At 55.4% G+C, this 21500-nt stretch overlaps 1 protein-coding gene across 8 annotated transcripts in view; it reads right to left on the bottom strand.

Moving 5' to 3' along the window:
- Nucleotides 1-2250: 2250 nt before the first annotated feature.
- Nucleotides 2251-21500, bottom strand: part of STK40 (serine/threonine kinase 40) — a 46813-nt gene continuing 27563 nt past the window's right edge. For all 8 annotated transcript variants that reach the window (XM_054536554.1, XM_063718819.1, XM_024239226.3 and 5 more), the window contains 8 exon segments: nucleotides 21101-21244; nucleotides 18037-18264; nucleotides 17204-17256; nucleotides 11574-11689; nucleotides 6746-6890; nucleotides 6487-6606; nucleotides 5991-6075; nucleotides 2251-4601 (listed from right to left, as the gene is read on the bottom strand). In XM_054536554.1, the coding sequence (XP_054392529.1) occupies nucleotides 4383-4601; nucleotides 5991-6075; nucleotides 6487-6606; nucleotides 6746-6890; nucleotides 11574-11689; nucleotides 17204-17256; nucleotides 18037-18264; nucleotides 21101-21244 (1110 nt within the window). In that variant the 3' untranslated portion in view covers nucleotides 2251-4382.

The following is a 21500-nucleotide window of genomic DNA, read 5'->3' as shown; positions in this document are numbered from 1 at the left end:
ATCAGGGGGCCCAAGCAGCAGGAATAGAGTGAGGGGTGAAGGGCTGAGAAGGTGGGGAGGTACCCAGGTGTGCAGACTCACGGTGTAGAGCCTTATAAGCCACACAGACCTTTGGATTTTCTCCTGCATGGAGGGGAAGCCATCAGAGGGTTGTAAACAGAAGAGGGACACAATCAGGTTTTTAAAGGCTCACTCTGGCTACCACGTGGTGCCTGGACTGTGGCAGGGGAAGAGTGGGAGACCAGGAGGCCAGAGATGGAGGCTTAGGGTGGTTGCAGTGGAGCTGTGACAAGTGGTCAGATTCTGCCCGTGTTGTGAAAGTAGGGCCAACAGGAGTAGCAGTGGATTGGATGTGGGGTGTGAGAGAGAAGGATGAGAGGGAGGGAGGGAAGGAGGGATGAAGGGACAGAGAAAGTCAGGCCAACTTGGCTTCAGATCCCTGAACAATCCAGCCACCGAGACCATTCCTCACTCCCTTTCCACTTCCGCTAGTTTGATAGGTCCAGTTTGGCTCTTCCCAGGGACACTGGAGACCAGGGTGGCCAAAGGGGATGCCAGCTTCCCAGTTCTCATTGGGTTTGACCTTTCAGGAGCACGCGAGTGGTCAGTGTGGCCGCACTGGTCCCACCCATCCTTCTGGTACTTTCCTTTTCCTTTGCTGCCACAGGGCTCATAGTGAAACCTGTGAAGGAACAGCAATCCAAGAAGTTCACTATTTTTTTCGTTAAATTGACCAACTCACAGCCAAGAAACAGTTTAGATCAATACGCCAAACTGTTCAGGAGTGCCAGGGTGTACCAGGCCAAGAACCAGGTGCTGAGGAGTTAAGGGTGAGCAAAACAAAGCCCCTGCCTGTAGGGAGCTTGCTGTCTAGTGTTTTGCTGAATGTCAGAGTGTCACGTGTAGGTGTCCAGGAGGTATCTGTGCCCTGAACAGAGGCTTAATGGGTGGCGGGACAGGAGTGAGGCTGAACATAGAGACAAGGTCCAGAGCTGAGAGTGGCACTGGTGGGCTGGAAGTGGGGGCATCTCCCAGTAGAGCATCCAGGATGGGTAAGACATGGGCCAAATGGGCAAAATCTTTGGACAGCTGGCTGCTGGGGCAGGTGTGGAACTGTGAGGTGGAGGAGTGAGGGGCCTGGGGCTGTGCTCTGAAGCACTGCAGAGGATCAGAGCCTTCTCACATCTTGGAGGTGCCCCTCTTGGTCTGTGGACCCTTGACTGGGAAGGGGCTCTGCCTGCACAGATCTTGTTCCTTGAGGGGCCTGAGTGTGGGCTCTTGTACACAGAAGTGTGTCCGCGTGGGTGCTGTGGTGTGCCGGGGGAGGGGCCAGTCTACCTCTAGCTTCCTTGCTAGAATGAAGTGCAATCTGCAAAGTCTAAATTTTTTTTCCTTTTTTGAGATGGAGTCTCACTCCATCGCCCAGGCTTGGAGTGCAGTGGTGTGATCTCGGCTCACTGCAACCTCCACCTCCCGGGTTCAAGCAATTCTCCGCCCCAGCCTCCCGAGTAGCTGGGATTACATGCACCTGCCACCATGTCTGGCTAATTTTTGTATTTTTAGTAGAGACGGGGTTTCACCATCTTGGCCAGGCTGGTCTTGAACTCCTGACCTCATGATCCACCCGCCTCGGCCTCCCAAAGTGCTAGGTTGACAGGCATGAACCACCGTGCCCGGCCCAAAGTCTAAATTTAAGCAAAGGAAGGAAGGAAAGAAAGGAAGGAAGGAAGCCCTTAGCTTCCTATTGAGGAGAGGGAGGGGGAGGGAGGGTGGAGCAGGAAGAGGCCTGGCTGGGCCTTCTCCTTCCCTGGCTGCCCGGGATGGGCACATGGGCACATGGGCAGTCTGTCTGGGGCAGCAAGCTCCCCTACCCCAGATGGAGTTCGGCAGAGAGAAAGAAGATCAATACCCTTCAGCGGCTGTGGTGCTGGGATGCCCCGCTGCCTCCTGCACGCGAGGTCGGGGGTGGGCCAGGCCAAGCAGGGCGCTCCCACTTGGGCAGTGGGCAGATGCACAGGTCTCAAGAGACTGCTGGGCACTTCAGGTTCCCCTCCCCCGCCAAGACGGTGGTGCCAGGTGCCACCTGCTGGCTGTGGGGAGCAGACCGGGGGCACACTCAGAGCCGCAGGAAGCCAGTTGGGAATCCTGCACCACTCAGCTGGGATGGAGAGGGATGGGGCTGGGCCGGGGTTGGAGAGGCCAAGATGCAGGCAGGGAAGGCAAGAACGCAGGAGACGCAGGCCACAGTGGTTCCAGATCAGGAAGTTTTATTGCTGACATGCAGGAAGAGTCCCCATGTAGTACAAAAATATGTCTTTATACAAACTTTTTTGTGACTTTTTCCGTTTCTTTACAATAGGACTTCTCTCAGTGTGTGACACCCAGTGAGGGCTGACCCATCCTCCTCTCCTTGGCTTCACCAGAAATGTAATCAGACACATAGCTTGACCTTGGAAGGGCCCAGTCTGTCTGACAGGGCTTTGCAGACCCGGCGGCTATTGCTTTGAAAAGGAGAAAGACCACGCACAGGCAGCAGCCTGGAGGGACCCGGTGGGCTGCTGAGCGGGGGCTCCGCTGCGACGGGCCCTGGCCCAGCTTCAGGCCCTCACAGGAGGACAGTCAAGGGCTGGGAGCCCTAGGCCGGACTGCATTTCCGCTCCCACAGGAGACTTTTTACGAAATAAATATAGAAAAGAGGGCATCCCCCAGCCCCACAGCACAAGACCCTGGCCCTCAGCGCTGGACAGCTGAGACAGACGCAGGCTCGCTGCTCAGGGGGAGTAAGTGCTGGGCTCCAGTGAGCTCCCACAGGCCCACTGAGGCAGAGGCATGAGGCGCCCAAGTGCTGGATGGGGCATGGGGAGAAAGGGGCGTGGGCAGCCCTGCTACTGCTGGCAAGAGGTGGCCCCATTTTTTCCAGATGGGGAAACTGAGGCACAAGGAGGTTTGGGAACTTGCCCAAGGTCACTCACAGTGAGTCAGCTTTTTAGGGGGAGGAGAACGGCTCACACTCTAGGAAACACAGTCACCTCCCCACTGGGGAGCAGGGCCAGGCAGGAGGGGCCTCAGGGCCCATGACTGCCTGGAGGGGACACTCAGCCTCTCTGAGGACATATAGGGGGTAGGCCTCTGGGGAAGGGTCTTTGCTTGGCATCAGGCAGGGCCAAGTCCAGTGAGGGCAAGGGGAGGGGGCATCCTGGTGAGAACAGCATTTCTGGCAAGACGGGCATCCACTTCAAAATCTCGGCTCAAAAGGGCAGCAGGGCTGTTCTCAAGCCAGGCAGGCAGGGTCCCCCAATCCCTACAATTCTCCTGAGTCCCCCACCACCATGGAGGACCCTTGCTAGGGTCTACCGGGAGAGTCACCACATCTATTATGAGGCAAGGGCACTGGGATATGTTCCCACCATCCCCTAAACACAAGAGTAGGCTAGGGGAGCGTGCAGGCAGCCCCCGCTCACGGCCAGGCCTGCAGCCCAACCCATGGGCCCCTTCGCATCGGGAGTCCACGTGAGCTCGGTACCACGGGGAAGGATAGAGAAGGGAACAGGTTAACGCGCGTGTACAGCACCTCAGAGAAGCCACTGAGACGGGAGAGAAAGAGCCAGGTCTAGAAAGGCCTCCCATCACCGGCAGCAGAGAGGGACTGGTGGGCTGAAAGGGGACAGGGACTGGCGGGAGGGGCTTCCCTGCCTGGGGGTGAGGAGGGAGCCCACGTGTGGGCTGTGGACTCCTTACAGTCCAGCCAGGCTGGGGGCAGGGAGTGGCCATGGGCTGAGCTACCTAGAGATGGGAGAGAAGTTGGTATGGTAAAAAAATAAATATATTTGAGTTCGGTTTAAGATGAGGTGAAGGTTTTCCAAAGCTTGGACTGAGGGGCCTGGGTCAGAAGGAGAGGGGCGGAAAGAGGCTGTGGCAGGGGCCTGGGAGAGCAGGGAGGAGGGGACGCTCGCTCTGGGGCCTGCAGCGAGCTGCACTTTCAGCTTATTTGGACTGTGGGGAGCAGCGCCCCAGGTCAGTTGGTGGCCGCTGGGGAAGGCCCTGGAGTGGGGTGAGCAGGCTCCCTCCTCCCTCTTGCTCAGTCCAGAGACAGCACGGTTAAGGAGACAGAGGTAGATTAAAACATCATGATTAAAAGCAGATTAGTTATCTAGGCTTCTCAGATTTAAAAACCAAACAATCGAGCAATCATCCCAAAAGGTAGCTTTGTGGTACCTCTGCTGACCCCACGTGTGTGACCTGGGCTGTCCTTGTCCCTGTCCCTGCCCTGTCCCTGTTGCGGCCCGGGAGAGTCCAGCACTACAGGGCCCAGCCCTGACAGCCACGCCTTTGGCTGGGGCTGGAAGAAGTGGCAGCAGTGCTGGTGGCCCCGGCTGAGGCTGTTATTTCCGCAGGTAGCGCTGCGCCAGGATGGCCGTGTCCAAGGAAGTCATGGGCTGCGCGTCGTGGCCCAGCCGTCGCACCGGCGGTGCGCTGCCGAACTGCCGCTTCGGCACCCAGCTCCGGGCGTCGTGGATGGAGCTTTTCTCCTCGGCCAGCAGCAGCTGCTGACGCATGTAGTTCTCAAACTCATACTGGGAGCACTCCTCTGTCACCTTCGCCTTTGAGGCGGGGAGGGTGGGAAGGAGACAAAGATAAACCCAGATGAAGGCAGCGCAGCAGACAGGAGGGCAGGCAAGAGTGCTGGCAGCCTGGCACCTGCAGTCAACCCTTCCAGGCACCACACCCTCAGGCCTCAAGGCAGGGGGTGGGAGTGGCGCTGAGGGTGGGTCCCTGACCCCCTCCAGCCAACCTGAACTCGCCTTGCAGGCCGCCCTGCCGACCCGGGACTGACGCAGACTCAGGCTTCCTAACTCACCGGCTGTGTGAGAAGTCACTTTACCTCAGAAGCCTCAGCTGTCTGGCCCCTCGCAAAGGTTCTCTGAGCCCTGAGGCGGCTAATGCATGTTAAGAGGTACCAGCAAGCCCTGGGCTGGGGGCTCAGCACGTCGGGGGGCCACATACACAGGGCCCCATGCTGAGCTCCCTGGGATGGTCTAGGCAGATGGTAACAGAAGCTGAAGTGGTGTCCCCGTGCCAGTCACCACAGGAGACAGCAGGGCTTCGGGATCAGACTTGGTTTCAAGGCTTAGCTCCACTACTTCTAAGCTGTGTGGCTTTGGGAAAGTCCTCTCTAACCCTGTTTCCTCTTCTGTAACATGGGGCTAAGAACACAGGCCACGCAGGCCCGCAGTGAGGGCTGAATGAGGTGCCCTCGGGGTAGGCACTCACTGCGGGCTAGTGATGATGATTTTAGCCAAACAGCTAAAGGGTGGAAGCTGGAGGTGGGTAGGGATTGGAACTCTCTTTCCTTGGGGGCCAGGAGGCTCTGGGAGGCTCTCCCAGGCATGGCCCCTCCTGGTCCTACCTGCACACTGCTCACTGTGGAGCTCCAAGGTGGGCCAGGGAGGGAAGGTCCTTCCAATATCCAGGGCCCAGCAATGCTGTTGCTCGGCCAAGCCCTGCCCTCCAGGGGGCACCCTAAGATCACCTGCCCTCTGCTGCCTGGTGCCCAAGTCTCTGCCCCCACCCTAGGCCCAACACTTTCTCCACTGCAGGGAATGGGGAGGAAAGAAATAGGGAGAAATGAATCATCTGAAAAATGAAAAGCAGGAAGGGTGAGAGAGAACTCTGAGTCAGAGAGGCAGAGAAATGTGACTTGGGCAGCAGGAGGAAGCTGAGAGGGCTGGCCTGGGCCACTTGGGCACTGGCTCCAGCTCGGCTGTCTCACAGGTCTCTCTGGCCAAAGATCTCCAGCTACACCAAGCCCAAGGCAGGCCCCAGGCAGCTCAGGCTGACTGAAGTCTCCCTTTCCTACCCCAAGGCTGGGGAAGAAGACCAAGGAAACCCTGTGGCCTGCGGGGAGCTGCCACCTCTGCCCTTGCCCTGCCTGCCCCCAGAAGCCCGTCCCTCGGGGCTGGGTAATGGCCCATCTGCCCTCCCCAACTCACCTCCTGGGAGCTATCCGCATTGCTCATTTGGTCATCGATGTCAGGAACCACTTGCAAAGGCCCACTCAGAGATGACAGGGACTGCCTGCAGGGAGGCAGACAGGTCAGGCTGGCCCCAGAGAGACCAGGTCCATTGATCCCAGACTTAACTGGAGTCAGACACACCTGGGTTGTGTTCCTGCCATGAGAGACTGCTTCTCTGAGCCTCAGTTTTCTTATCCCATAAAGGGGGACAATTTCTCCCTTACAGGTGGTGGTGAGAACTCAGTGAGGCAATGCCCATCCCCCGCTGGCAGGGCCTGGGTAACTACAGCAGCCTATAGTTGCTCAACCTTCAGTTCTGCCTATGCCCTCCCAATCTTGCCCATGCAGAGAATCTGGAAGTCTGACTCTAACTGGCAGAGAAGCACGCTGACTACTGGCTGCTTTTCTGGGTAGGATGGGCAGAGGCCCTGAGGACGCAGCCTTGTGCCTGGTCAAGTACCTGTCCACTTACCATGATGCAATGATGGCACTGAGGGCCTCCAGGACGTCGGCGGCGGCCAGGCGCTGCTGGGGGTCAAGGACAAGCAGCTTCCGGATGAGACACACGGTGTTCTCAGAAACCCGTCCATCCCTGAAGCAGGGAGTTGGGGAGGAGGGCTCAGTGAGTGGTGCTGGGTCTGTGGCCAGGATGCCCAGGCTCACTGTGCCGTTTCCCTGCCTTGAGCCCATCAGGCTGGCTGCCCCCCGACCCCCCGGGAGGCAGGACTCACTCAGGGATGGTATACTCGGCAGCCTTGATCTTGCGGAAGAGCTCCTGTGGGATGCTGTCGTAGAAGGGGAACTGGCCATACAGCATGGTGAAGAGCACCACGCCCAGGGCCCACATGTCACTGGGCTTGCCACGGTACGGCCGGCCTACGGGCACACACACCACACTCAGTCTTCACGCCACAACACCACCGCGGCTCACCAGCCTGGAATCCCACCCGGGACCCTCCACTTGCCACCCTCACTTCCGGTCCCCCCAGAGTCCTCTGAGCTCCTGCCCGTGCTCCCCGCTCCCCTGTTCCTCAGGATGCGCCTCTCCTGCCCCAAGGAGAGGGCTCACTCAGCACCTGCTCACAGCACCTGCCCCGCCCGGCCAGATGGCGAGCGCCTGGGAGCCAGGCCTGGGTCTGCAGCCCCAGCACCCAGCACAGCAGCTCATAAGCAGGGGGTCAAGAACGCTGGCACAGCAGATAACTAGCTGGCTTCAGATGAGCTGGCCGCTCCGCCTGTCACCGTCCCCACACCCCGCCTGCCTCCTTCACAGCCCCAATGACCACTTGCAGGTCCCCTCCTTTGTCTACTTGTGACTCCCCGTCTCCCCTCTAGAAGGGAAGTTCTCAGGTGCAGGTGCCTCCCTGTGGTGTTCACTGCTGAGCCCCAGTGCCCAGCATGGACCCAAGTATTTGCTAAATGAAGGATGGCCACTTAATTCACCTCTCTGTGAGAGTTTCCTCATGTGTAAAGCGAAAAGGAGCAGACATCTAACTGAGCACCCGCTTTAGGACAGCACGGGAAGAAACACTTTTATTTCACTAACTGTGCTCCACAGCTTGAGGACACTGAGGCCCAGTGATCTGCTCTGTCCAGGGCCACATGGCTGCTCAGTGGACCCACTTCTGACTGTCAGGCCCTGCTGCTTGCCTGCTTTCAGGGCAACCTGTCCACCCACCCACCAGCAATATAGCACTTCCCATGTGCCAGCCATTGTCTGACCCACTCCCCCAAATGCGAAATATGAAGACTTCTGGAGCATTTGAAAGCCCTTGGCCCTGCCCACTCCCTGCGATGCACCCTACAGCACACCAGCAGGCTGTGGCAGCCTGGACCCCAGAACACAACTCCGTTCTCCATGGGCGTGGAAGAGATGCTGCCAGGCACCCTAGCGTCATCTCCCTGGGCGACCAGGGCCCAGTGAAGGGTAAGCAGTTTAACCGGGAGAGGGTGTGCCATGTGTGCATGGCAGTGCCATTACAGGCCTCAGCCTGCGTCTTCAGAAGGTACCACGGCACCTTTAGGATGGCACTGCCACCTACCACAGAGGGCTGTTGTGGGGAATAAGCACCTGCCCTGGCTGGTATAGCAGGTAGTTCTGTGGAAGATGAACTTCTCCCAAGCTCTTTCCAGGCTGTGTCATCCTCGGCTCTTTCCAGCGCCCGGTGCCAAAGAGCAGCTGCGGTGACTGTGTGGCTGACCCCATGGCTGACTCGAGGACAGCCCCCTTTTCCTAGAACTTGCTCCACCAAGTGGGGTTGCCAGTACAGAATCTATTACTTGTACCACCATTCTTAGCTCTGTATGGCTCCAAAAAAGGTGCTCCCTCTCCTCCCGTGTCTGGAAGATGCTTCCTGTTGAGCTGTCCTGCTGGCTTAGGCAGGAAGATCTGCTTTCAGGACCTGTGTAGGGTTCCCTCAGCCCAAGCCTCTGCCCTGACCTGGAGGTATGAATGGCCCCTCCCCAGACAAACTCGCTGGGAGCCTGACCTGGGCAGGCGACCTTCCCTGGGCTTTGGCTTCTGAGGGGACACTGTACCCGCAAGCTTCCCTTTCAGCAACGATCATGCCAGACACTAGGTTAAGGGCATTACATGTGTGTGTATATATATATATATATATATATATATGTATGTATATATGTGTATATATGTATATGTATATATATGTGTATATATATGTGTGTATATATATGTGTATATATGTGTGTATATATGTGTACATATATGTGTATATATGTGTACATATATGTGTATATATGTGTGTATATATATGTGCGTATATATGTGTGTATATATATGTGCGTATATATGTGTGTATATATATATGTGTATATATATATACATATACATATATATATATTTTTTTTCCTGAGACAGAGTCTCGCTCTGTTGCCCAGGCTGGAGTGCAGTGGCGAGATCTTGGCTCACTGCAAGCTCCGCCTCCCAGGTTCACGCCATTCTCCTGCCTCAGCCTCCCGAGTAGCTGGGACTACAGGCGCCCGCCACCATGCCCGGCTAATTTTTTGTATTTTTAGTAGAAACAGGGTTTCACTGTGTTAACCAGGATGGTCTCGATCTCCTGACCTCGTGATCCACCCACCTCGGCCTCCCAAAATGTTGGGATTACTGGTGTGAGCCACCGCGCCTGGCTGGTTAAGGGCATTATTTAATCCCTCAGGTACTACTACTGCCATCCCTAATTTATAGATGAGAAAACGGAGGCTCAGAGAGGTCTGTAACTTCCCCAAATTCACACAGTTATTAGCCAGACTATCACCTCCATGAGGGCCAGACCAGGCCTGCCTTTTCACAGCTCCATGCCCCATGCCCATGCTGGGCACATGGAGAATAAATGAAAGGGCAGACCTGGGTCCAAAACCCACATGGTAGGGCTGGTACTTCAGCTTCTAACCCAGGAGGGAGGAGGCTGAAGTCAGAAGGAGATTGGAGGCCATGATCACACAGCTGGTTCAACAGCAAGGCCAGAATGGGAACCCAGGTCTCTGGTCTCCCAGTTGAGGATTCTCTCTGATTCAGTCAGATTCCTTTGTTTCATCCTCCAAGACTGGCACGAGTCTGGAAGAGCCAGAAGGATAGGCTGCTGGCAACAGCAGGGAGGGCCACAGAACCTCAGACTGCAAATGAAGGCCACTCTAGGCTGGTGCTGCAAGAGCGGAGTCCCAACCAGGGCCAGCCCGCAGCCTGAGCCCTGCAAACAGGCACAGCCCCACTCACAGGGGCTGGGTGGAAGGAGGAGCCTGGCTCTATCTCCTATGGGGATGCTTTGGGGATTACTGTGGAGGGTGCCAGACTGTGCCGGGCCATGGGGGTGGTGCCCCAAGGGTTAGGGTATACCCCTGGCACCCAGGTCCCTCTAGCAGAGGCTGTAGTGACTCTAACCAAAACCCCCAGGTCTGAGGAATGGTGCTACTGTCTTTGCACACGGGCAGCCCTGGGGACAGGCCTGGCTCTCCAGCAGAAGCGGCAGCTGGGGGAGCCTCCAAGGGAGTTGTAAGTGCTTGTATTACAGCAGCCTGCTCACCACGACGTGTGTGAAGACCTGGGACGAGGCTGGCTCGGCCACTGCACGGAAAGGGGGCACTCATGTGTGGGGTGGGGATGAAGGATCTTGGAGACAACCCCAGGTTCTCCATGTTGGAGGGATAGGAGCTGGTGTAAGCCCCGGTTCCCTAAAGGATTTGGGCCAAGGACAGGGGGAAAGAGGAAGCAACAGAGTCGCCAGTGAAAGAGTTGGGAGAATGAGCTTTAGTGGGAGGCAGCCCTGGGGCTGTGCCTCCATTTTCCAGTTTACTATTTATTAGCTATGACTTTGGACAAGAGATGTCATCTCTCTGAGCCTCAATTTCCTCATGTGTGAAAAAAGGACTTAAGATAGATACTGGCCTCACAGGGTAGCTGTGTGGTTTAAACAGATAATGTGAGTCACGCTCAGCACAGTGTCTGGAACTTGGAAATCAGATCTGTGGGCAGTAACTTTATGAGGTTTTTTTTTTCTTTTTTTTTTTTTTGAGGTGGAGTCTCGCTCTGTTGCTCAGGCTGGAGTGCAGTGGCACAATCTTGGCTCACTGCAACCTCCACCTCCCGGGTTCAAGCGATTCTCCTGCTTCAGCCTCCTGAGTAGCTTGGATTACAGGCAACCACCACCACGTCCGGCTAATTTCTGTATTTTTAGTAGAGACAGGGTTTCACCATATTGGCCAGGCTGGTCTCGAACTCCTGACCTTTGGGAGGCCTGCCACAGCCTCCCAAAGTGTTGGGATTACAGGCATGAGCCACCGCACCCGGCCTGTGAGTTATTTATTTGTTTTGTGTATTATCTGTCTCATCCCCACTAGAAAGTCAGCTCCATGAAGGCAGCAACGTTTGTCTACTTTGTTCCCTGTTGTCTCCAAAGTGTCTAGAACAGAGCTTTGGGCCTGGGTGGCCCTCAGCAAACAGTAACAAAATGAATGAACACAGACAAGGAGAGAGGGCTCTGAAACACAAACTCACAGCTGCACACTCAGTTAAGAACTGTTCAATGGCTTCCACTTGCACTTGAAGTAAAGGATGACATCTCTTAAAGAGGCCTATGTCAGGCCTTGCCTGATCTGGGCCCTGCGCACCTCTCTGGCTTCCCCTTGAACCAGGCTCACTTTCTGAGCAGCTTGCAATTGCTCCAACGTGCTGTGCTGCCTCTGGGACCCTCAGCCTCAGCCCAGTCACACACACCCAGGGGATTCCTAGTTCCCCTTAAGATCATAGCTCAACTGTCACCTCGTGGGGAAAGTCCTCCAAGCACCCTTCATCCACTCTCACAGCAATCCCGTTCCTCCCTAGCACTAATCTCAGAGGAATTAAACATGCATTCATGTTATCATTATGTCTTCCACCTCCAACAGACCAAACATTTTGTATGGGAGGGGACAGTACTGGTCTGGGCCCCCAGTGAAGCCCCAGCACCTTGCCCAGGGCCTGCCCACAAATTTGCTGAGTGGATTGTCACAGAACCTGGCTGTATTGAGCTTAGAGGCCCACTGTCTGGCACACACACATACCGCTGAGCACGTCGGGACTGATGTAGGCAGGGCTCCCTCTCTGGTCCTTCAGCAGGTCCCCCTCGCTCACCAGATGCTTCCCGAGGCAGAAGTTGGTGATGGTTATCCGATGTGTCCTAGGAGTGGGAGAGAGAGAGTGAACAAACCTCAGTGTCTATAGCAACAGGCACAAGACACGCGGGCAGGGCATACCTCGCCGGGCCAACCCCCAATCCTGAACAATAGGAGGTGGGCTTCTCATCAGAGGGTGAAGCAGCTGCCCCGATCCCCTCTCCAGGGAGCAGAGCAGAGGAATCAGGCCCCAGACTTTTCTGGCCACCAGCCGAGCTGTTCCAGCAGGGATCGGCTTCTCTCCCAGGTACCTGAGTGTTGCACAGGCCATCCCCGGACCTGCTGCCCTGGCTGAATCTCGGGGTACAGCTTAGGGCTTAGAACAACTTTCAGAGATTTCTCAAACAGCCTCATGTAATATTCTAGACTGGGAGTGACCTGAGATTTAGTTCAATTTCCTCATTCACACATGAGGAAAAGGAAGTCCAGCAGAGGTGAGTGACTCCACCTTGGAAGGTGACCCAAGAGCTGGCCCCGAGCCACCTCCACACCATGGAATATGTCAGTTCTCACTTGGCCCCACAACCACTGCAGAGGAAGAAACTGACAGTGGCCAATGAGGGGGATTTTCTCACTGTCCTGTTTCAGATGATACAACAAAGGCACAGGGAAGTGAAAGGACTTGGCCAAGGTCACGCAGCTGGTGAGCAGAAGAGCAGGATCCAAGCCCAGGTCTGCAGGGCCCCAGAGCTGCGCACACAACTGACAGCTGCCTCATGCTGAGATGTGTCCCTGGGCAGGGCCCCAGGCCCCAAATGACTTTTCCTTCTGTTCCATCAAAGCTGACTCATCCCTTACCTCGTACTTGTGACTCTGCCCTGGCTAGAACATCACAGACCCTCCCTCTGAAAGGCGTGCGGCAGGGCAGCTTTGGGCTCTGATCCTTTGGAGAAAACTCACATGTGGACAAAAGGAAGTGCCCTGAGAGGACCCTTACACCTTACACCACACCGGGGGCTGGGAGGGTGGGCAGGCCCTGTCTAAGAGGCCTGGGAAAGGTTTCCTGGCCTACTGGGGCAGGCAGTGAGGAAGGGTGTCTCTCTACCCAACTGCCCTGCTCCTGTGTCGGATGGCTGGGTGGAGAAGCTAGGGGGAGAAGCTGGGAGGACAGCAGGAAGGTGAGCTCCATGGGGGCCTTGGGCTGCCTCTCCCTACAATCAACTCTCAGAGGCACAGGGCATGTGTGGCTGCTGGTGGATTTCCCCAGGAGCTGTGTCCAGGAGGCTCTGAGACCCTTGGTGACCTTGGGGAATTCTGCTGGCAAAGGGCTTGATGCAAAACAAAGGCCAGCCTGTCCTCTGGATTCCCCATGGAAACGCTGACTCCAGTGCCTACATAGGTCTGCTCTGTCAGCTGCCATAGGAATCTGACTGGTGGCCCGCGGGCAGCTAGAGCCTGAGCGCACAGGTGAAGGGTCACTGCGAGGGGTCACTTGCACGTCAAGGAGTGGGCTGCTCTAGCTCTGAAGCTCCAGTGCCGCTGCCCTGAATATGGGGCTGCTCAGGCCTCTTGTCCAGAAGGTTCCCACAGAGCAGAGGCACTGTGGGTTTTCTCCCCTGGTCAGAGATGGCCGCAGAAGCTGCAAATGCATCCTGTGGGTCTCTGAGGCTGGGAGGAGGACAGCTCAGGAGATTACGGTGGGTTTGGGAGTCAGGTTCCTAGTCCTGGCTCTGCCACTTCCTTGCTGTGTGAATCTCTTGCTAAACCTCAATTTCCTCATGTGTACAACAGTGAAATCCTAGCACCAAACTCCAGAACTGGGTTAGGATTCAGCAAGATAAGATAATCTCATGGAGGGCACTTAGCCCAATGCCTGGCAAATAGTAGAAGCTGGTGTTGTCCTCTTATCCCCGACGATTGGCACACCTGGTAGGAAAGACTCTGTCTTGGAGGCGGTAGGGGAGAGGTGCCATGGTGTGACAACAGGCCCTGGAGAGCACATGCCAGCGTGGCTGAGCTTTCAACTCAACACTGCTGGTGGGGGGCACGGGCAGGCACAGCTGAGGCTCTGCAGGGCTGAGCGGCAGGCGCACTGGAGTCTCTCCACAGGAAGCGGCACGGGCAGCTCCAAGTCCTCCTGGGGTTTGGCAACACTTCCCTGCCCTTCCACCACCACCCAAGGGGGAGGTGCATGGCTCCCTGGGAGTCCCAGACCCCCTAGTCTGGTCCTGACAGGAGGGGGCAAGGGCAGAGTGGGACGGAGGGAGGGGACGTGTGTCAGTAGGATCGGTTCTGAGTGAGTCATGCTTTAGCTATGGCCCTCTGGGCTGCCACAGTGTTTTTCTCCTTTTCTAGGAACCTGGTATGTTGCTTGCCTACCAAAAAGAAAGGAGGAAGCAGAAAGACCCCACAGCACCTCACATAACCCCAGAAGAGGATTTCGAATTTCGATCCTTTTAAAATCCAAAGCGGGGTGAACTTGTTGTTGCAGCTGCCTTGCCAACACCTCCCCCTGTCTGCTCCTTGGGAGCTCTCTGCTCTGCTGAGACGGCCTCCAGCTGGTCCGCCTGCTGCTCCAGTGGAGTTATAGCCTGGCATGATGGGTGGGAAGGGGCTGGAGTGGGCTGGAGCTCCTTCAGGTCAACTGAACGAGGTGAGAGTGGGGCCCCAGAGCGGAGGGTGTGCCAGAGGACACACACGGAGCAGTGAGTCTCTCTGCACCACACTACCCTGCCACTCTAGAGTGCCCATGACTCAAGTGAAAGGCAGCCAGAACCTCTGTCTGCCCCAAGACACAAAAAGGGGGATTTGTCAGATTCAGGAAGTACAACCAGGACACTGGGTATGAGTGAGGCATCGGCATTCTGCACCCTGAGGAGCAAGCACTCACACTCACAGCAGAGCTGCTACAGCCACGCCGGCGTATGCAGGGAGGTGCGACCCCTTGACTACACTCCCAGGACCAAGGGGGCCTGGAGAAGTGAGAGTTGGAAGCAAATCCCCCAGTGACACAAAGGGCCAGGAGTGCTGGTGTGGTTAGCAGGCATGAGCACGGCAAGTTCCCATGACAACCCTGGGATGTTCATTTACAGCCAATGAATGGCTGCTGTGGAAGGCCTGGGAGCTCTCTAGTCCAGCTGGAGGGCACATGGGCTCTGCGGCCAGATGGATTTAGGTGCCCAAAAAATATGCTCTCTTTTTGTGAACAGTAAGCCTGTAGTCCACAGCAGGATGGGACTGGCCCAAGGCCCCCAGAGAGGGCCAGGGGAAGGGGCAGGACCTAATTTCCCAATTTTATGACAACTGGCTCTCCACAGCCCAGGGCTGGTTTGCTCAGGGCTCCCCACCACCTCCTCTCATGATGCAGAGCTATGGCTGGGGGACAGCTGGGCCCTCACCAGGGGTGTCCTCGTTGGCCGCTCAACACGCAGCAGGCCTCATCTCCAGAGATGTCAGCCCATGGGTCCTGTTCTCCTGTCTCTCAGCCACAGGCTCTGCAGTCCTGGCTAGATTAGCACTGGGGTGTGCTTGTGATGCGCCAAACCCCATCATATTAGGTAGCCTCACACCCACTTATTTGCATCTCAGGCCAATCTTCCCAGGAAGCCAGGATGACCTTCACTTTCACAGATGAGGAAATGGAAGCTTCGAGAAGTGCTTGGTACCTCAACATATGAATTCAATCAATGAGTAACCAAATGACCACACTCTCGTGGTCTCCAAGATAACGAAGAGGTGGCACTGGGAAGTGAGCCAGGTCTGACCCCCATGTCAGTGTTGCTTCCGTCCTCCTCAACTCACTCACTCAGCCAGCCCAGGGTTCAAGCAGCTCTGGAATTTCCTGTTTCCCTCCCTTCCCCCTGCAGAGCATAGCAGGGCAAGGTTCTCGTCCCTTCACTTTCTCAGCCTGGCAAATCCCAACTCATCCTTCACAAATCGACTCAGGTGGCAGCCACTGTCCCTCCACATGTCCCTTGCCCGCTGCACGCCAGTCCTCCACACGATACCATCTTCTGGTCAGTACCCCATCAGATGGTGGGCTCCAAAGGGACCACTGAGAGTTTCTGTCTGCAGCCCCAGCACCAGGTGTGCTAGTCGAAGGACGGAGAATGCTTAGCCGCTGAGGTGCACAGCATCGTCCCGATGGCCTCTCAGGCTGGAGCTATGGGATCTGGAGCCCCCAGCAGTAATTCCCCATCAGTTGAGATGGGGCACAAGGCAATGCCCCCTCCCCGGAGGCCAACCTCCAGGCAGCTTCTTGTCCTCTGACCACGGTGGCTTTGGCCTCTTTAGAGGACAGTGGGCCTCAGGCCCTTCCTGGGCTGGGCTGGCCACATCATGGAATGAATCACCCACCACCACACTGCTGCTGTGAGATTCAGGCTGCCTTTGTAAGCTCTCCAACCTGCTCAACGCTGAGTTGAGAGGTGAGGGAGGGAGGCTCAGAAATAATGGGTGGGGGCGGAGTGGGGGAGATGTGCCCTTCTCAGCCCTGCATTTCAAGGATCATGGTAGCCCACAGAGTGGGCCCACTTCCTGCTGGTCCTGGGTTCCTACATGGTTGGTGGTCCCTCCAACACGGTGAGACAGTGGTAGCACTGTCCCAGATCACTCCAAAGAGGCCCAGGACCCTCTGTCGAGGCGGGATGACAACCTGAAACCAGGGACGCGCTTGATGTCCCTCTGCTGCTGGTTCACCCTGACAAGGGTGGGCCGCCAGATCCCCTCCAAGTCTAAGGCATGCTCTCCCTGCTGCTGAGAGAGCTGGTGGCATTTTACAGGTAACCACTCACAGCTGCATCCCTCTCCAGGAGGCCCTCTTAGCCAAAAGAAGCTGCCTTGCCTAAGGGAATGCCCCTCCCTAAGGACAGCAGACATTCAGTGACTGATTGCTGTGGGGGCACAAAGGCCATGTGCGGGCCATCTGCAGGCCATCCCACTCTCGAGTTTTTCAGGCTGAGGCCCTGCTGGGACTTTACTGCGGTTCAGCTTCTCCCTCTGCCTAATTCCACCCCCTCACCCTGAGAGCACTTCACAGTAAACCTTCTGCACGTAAACCTCAGAGTCTGTTTCCTGAGGAAATTGACCTATGGCAAGGCCTCATTTTGCTCGTTCCTTCACCCCATTTGTCCATTCAAAAAATATATATATTTTTGCAGAGATGGGGTCTTCACTATGTTGCCCAGGCTGGTCTCAAACTCCTGGGCTCAAGTGATCCTCCCGCCTCAGCCTCCCAAAGTGCTGGGATTACAGGCGGGAGCCACTGCGCCTGACCATTTAGTCCATTCTTATGGTAATTTTCTGAGTACCCACTAGGAGCCAGGCATGACAAATAAATGGACCAGGGAGGAGACCTAAAGGTCTTCCCAGAGCTCCCTTTCTGTGGCTCAAAACTCCCAGTCTCAGCAAGCCCCCAATTCCCATGTTCATTCCATCCCCTGAGCCCTGGGATTCCTGGAGGAAGTGGGTTGTTTTGAGTCGGAATCCTCATGAGGACACTTCAGGGCACTGGAGAGTTGCAATGTGTAGCCCGCCCCAGCCCCGGGGTAACTATATGGATGTAGAGACAGGGATCTTACCTCTTGTTGAGCACCATGTTCCCCAGCTTCAGGTCTCTGTGCACGATATTTTTCTGTAAAACAACAGGCGTATGGTTTATATTGTCAATGTGAGAGGTGGGGTCAGGGCCCACCCTGTAAGATGGGGGCTCTCCAGGTGTTCGAGAAGGCGGGAAAAATTCTATGATGTGTCTCTTTAGGCTCCAAGCACAGGCAGATCAGGACAGTTCCAAGTTAGCATGACTTACGCGTCTGGATGGGGAATGAATGTGCACCTAGTCAGTGTCTCCCCATCTGTGGCAGCTTCTTTAGCTCTTTCTTCCCTCAGGGCAGTGGCTGGTGGGGAAAGTCACTCATTTTTTCCCCTCCATTAGACAATCCATGGACAGGATGGATCTGGGGGTCGGGGAGGAGCTGTCCTGGCTTTGTGACTAAGTACCACAGGCTTGGCCCACAGAAGCGGTGCACCGGGAAGAGGCTCAGGCTCTCCTATCCTTTGTCCCAGCGTGCCTGACACCTCTAATCCTACAAAAAGCTTAGACGTGCTTGGGTGGGTATCTCACTGTCATCACTACATGGGGGTGGACACCAGGCCTCTTAACTGATGGGGAATTAACACAGTTGGCTGTGGTAATTACCACAGCTGGGCTGCGGGTCAGCCCTCAACAGGAAGGTGGCCTGCAGGGTGGCACTGTGCCTCACCCTGTGCACCTGCCATTCAGTCACTCTTCTTTTGGACACTCCCAGCTGCAAAGCATACCTGGGTGCACAGGACAGAGCTGCCTTCTGCTCAGCGGCAGCAAGAAAGGTGGCTTTCTGTGGCCAGAAGGCGCAGCAGCAGGGTGTGGCCTCACCTGGTGCAGGGCCTCCACCACGCGGACCACGTCGTAGAAGATGACCACAGTCTCTCTCTCACTGAGCCTCTTCTCCTTGATGACGTAGTGCTGCAGGTTGATGAGGTCAGCGGTCTTGTCGCTGAAGTCATGAGCACAGAGGCAGTCCAGGACGAGGCAGATGCGCTTCTTCATCTTCTTAACCATCCGGCTGGATTCTGTGTCCTCAACGATTTCACAGGTGCGGTCCTGGGAGGCAACGGGGCAGCGCAGGGCTTGGCTGTGAACTTGGCAGGGCCAAGGCCAGGGCCTGGGACTCTCCTCTGGAGTTGGACACTCAAACCAATGAGGGAGCCTGGAATTAGCCTGCATGTGCGGGCCATAGAAGACTGAGGCCTAGGCAGCCTAGACCATGGGGCGGCTCAGCACTGTGCAGCCTCTTGTGTGCCAAATGCCAGGACCAGCAAGAGGCTGAAGCTAAAACATCTCAGGTGAAGGCTTAATGCTTTGATCATAATGCAAAGGATTCAGATCAGGTCTGGGTATTTAGAGCCCAAGGGCCCTCTCAGCTCAGTGCTCAAGCAGCAAAAATGGGAATCCTCCCTCCATGGCACCCAGATTCCAGTAATCACCAACAGAACCCCCTTCTGATGTCTAAGATGGTGGAAGTTAGAAGGAGATCAATCTTGGCAGGCTCCAGAGGCCACACAGGTTCTGTGTATCCAGGACACATGTTTTCCTCAAGTGCCTTCCTGCTTTCCTCTTTTCTCAGAAAAGAGGACTGTCAGGACGCAGTACTCCCGACAGTCACATGGTGGCTAAGAGTGACTCTGACCTCAGACTGCTGGGTTCAGGACCCAGCCACCTTGTCTTAGCTGTGGGACCTGGGGCAGTTTGCTTACCCTCTCCAGGTCTCTAGTTCCTCACTGGTAAAAGAGAGCTAGTAATCCTTCCCCCACAGCCCAAGAGAAGTAAATAAGACAATCCATGTCCTGTGCTTAGGTCATGCACTGCCAGGGCTCAGTAAGTGGATACTGCCACCAATGTTGTGGGTACTGCCACCAATGTTGTGGCTGCGAGATGGACACAATGGTAGCAAACTCTAGACCCATTTTCCTTGCTGAAAAGTATTTCGAGTAAGACAAGAAACAGGGGGACTTCATCTGACCAGCTTGAGGAAGTCCTTGGTGTCATGCGGGGTAGACTGACTGTCCCCTCTGGGGAACTCCTGAAGGACTGAATATCCACATTTCTTCTTCTTTTTCTTTTTTTTTTTTTTTTTTGTGAGACAGAGTCTCACTCTGTTGCCCAGGCTGGAGTGCAGTGGTGTGCTCTCGGCTCACTGCAAGCTCCGCCTCCCAGGTTCACGCCATTCTCCTGCCTCAGCCTCCCAAGTAGCTGGGACTACAGGCGCCCGCCACCATGCCCGGCTAATTTTTTGTACTTTTAGTAGAGATGGGGTTTCACCGTGTTAGCCAGGATGGTCTCAATCTCCTGACCTCATGATCCGCCCGCCTCAGCCTCCCAAAGTGCTGGGATTACAGGCATAAGCCACCTCGCCCGGCCTCCACATTTCTTCTTAAGAGCAGGACCACACCTCATATTTGCTTTTCCTAGCACAGTGTCTGGCACACAAACAGTACACTAGAAACACTTCTGATCACCCAGGTTCTCTCATCCAAAATGACATGAACTAAGGCCAAGCTTCTGAAGATATCAGAGACAAAATACCAAGAAACCACAATCACCCTCAATTTGATTTCATGTTTATGGGGATACTCTAATTTTTGGAGTTGCCTAAAAATACTCTGAGTCACCTCTAATTGCAAATCTAAGAACAAAGACCTTGGTGGGGTGTATACATGGGGGTGAAGAGTGCTTTCCATTTGTTTCATTTCAGGAACTCAAGCTGACAAGGAGTTTTTATTGCCTGAACAGCAATGATGATGACAGTGTTCCAGGAGCAGCTCAGTGCTTGACACAATCTCATTCATCGTCCCAACCACCACTGGAGATAGGTACTGTTATCACTATCCCCATTTTATAGATGGGGAATCTGAGGCCTAGAGACCTTAAGTGACTTGCCCAAGGTCATACTAGCTGAATCCAGGACTGTCAGCATCAAAATGTGACTGCTCTCTCTGGCACTGTGCTGCCTCTCAAACAGCAGGTCTGTCTTAGCAACACCTGGTCCTGGCCAGCAAACGGCTGAGGGCTCAGCGGATGCTCAGCTGAGGAATGGGGCTGTTCCCAGGCCTGTGAAGGAGGCCTCCCGGTCATTCTGAACCCAACTCTTCATTTCTGGAGACACAACTTCAGTGCTGCCCCCAGAATGGTTCTTGTCAGGTACACACTGTTAATCAATACCTTTCCTAAGGGACCTGACCACCTGTTCTTCCGCCTGCTCAGGCATTTCAGTTTGTCCAGCAAATGTCTCAAAAAAATAAAAATAAAAAAAAAAAAGGACAAGGGGGCCCTTTTGAGACGGAGTCTTGCTCTGTCGCCCAGGCTGGAGTTCAGTGGCACAATCTTGGTTCGCTGCAACCTCCACCTCCTGGGCTCAAGAGATTCTCCTGCCTCAGCCTCCTGAGTAGCTGGGACTACAGGTGTGCGCCGCCACACCCAGCTAATTTTTGTATTTTTAGTGGAGACGGGGTTTCACCTTGTTGGCCAGGATGGTCTCGATCTCCTGACCTTGTGATCCGCCCACCTCGGCCTCCCAAGGTGCCGGGATTACAGTTTTGAGCCACCGTGCCCAGCCTGGGCCCAGGTGTCTTTAAGTGACTTCTTGCTTTCCTCTTTTCTCAGAAAAGTGGCTCTTCAAAGAAAGCCTGGCTGCTGTTAAGATGCAAACTGTGTGCATTCCTGGCTAGGCTATAACCATCCCCACAGGAGCACAGCTAGTGTGGCCCAGCCTGACTTCCAGCCCAGCCCATCCCACCCACCCTGGAAGTCCTGATGTACCTAGCATGGCAGGGACACCCAAGGGTCACGTGAGCTCCTCGTATGGCTGTGGCCCCAGCAAGTGGCAGCCCCCATAGCCAGCCAGAGGTGGGCGTGAAGGGTGAGGGGGCAGGCCGCTCACCTGGAAGAGGCCGTGGTGGTGCACCACGCCGTCCTGCGTGTGCAGGAGAGACAGCAGCGAGTACTCGGTGTGCAGCAGCATCTTGCCCTGCCGCTCTTCCTGGCTCTCTATGCCTTGGTCTCCCCTCTCCTCCAGGGTCAGGATCTTTAGGAAAGCATAAAAATAAAACCAAAACCAGAACACCTCACTTTACACAGCAGAACAACCAGAACGGGGGAAGCAGGGGGCTTTCTACCACATGACATTTGTGCACAATGCACACACAAACACACCAAGTGAAATCGTTTTTCTTAATATGATGGCGATGTAATTTGTGCACAGACAAAACTCTTTAAATCAGAAGTTGTTCTGAGGGAGACTGTGAACTTGATTGCTTCTCGGGAAGAAATGGTGCTACCCT

This window comes from Pongo abelii, chromosome 1, assembly GCF_028885655.2.
Source record: "Pongo abelii isolate AG06213 chromosome 1, NHGRI_mPonAbe1-v2.0_pri, whole genome shotgun sequence".
NCBI classification, from domain to species: domain Eukaryota; kingdom Metazoa; phylum Chordata; class Mammalia; order Primates; family Hominidae; genus Pongo; species Pongo abelii.
This window is presented reverse-complemented; position numbering and strand designations above follow the sequence as displayed.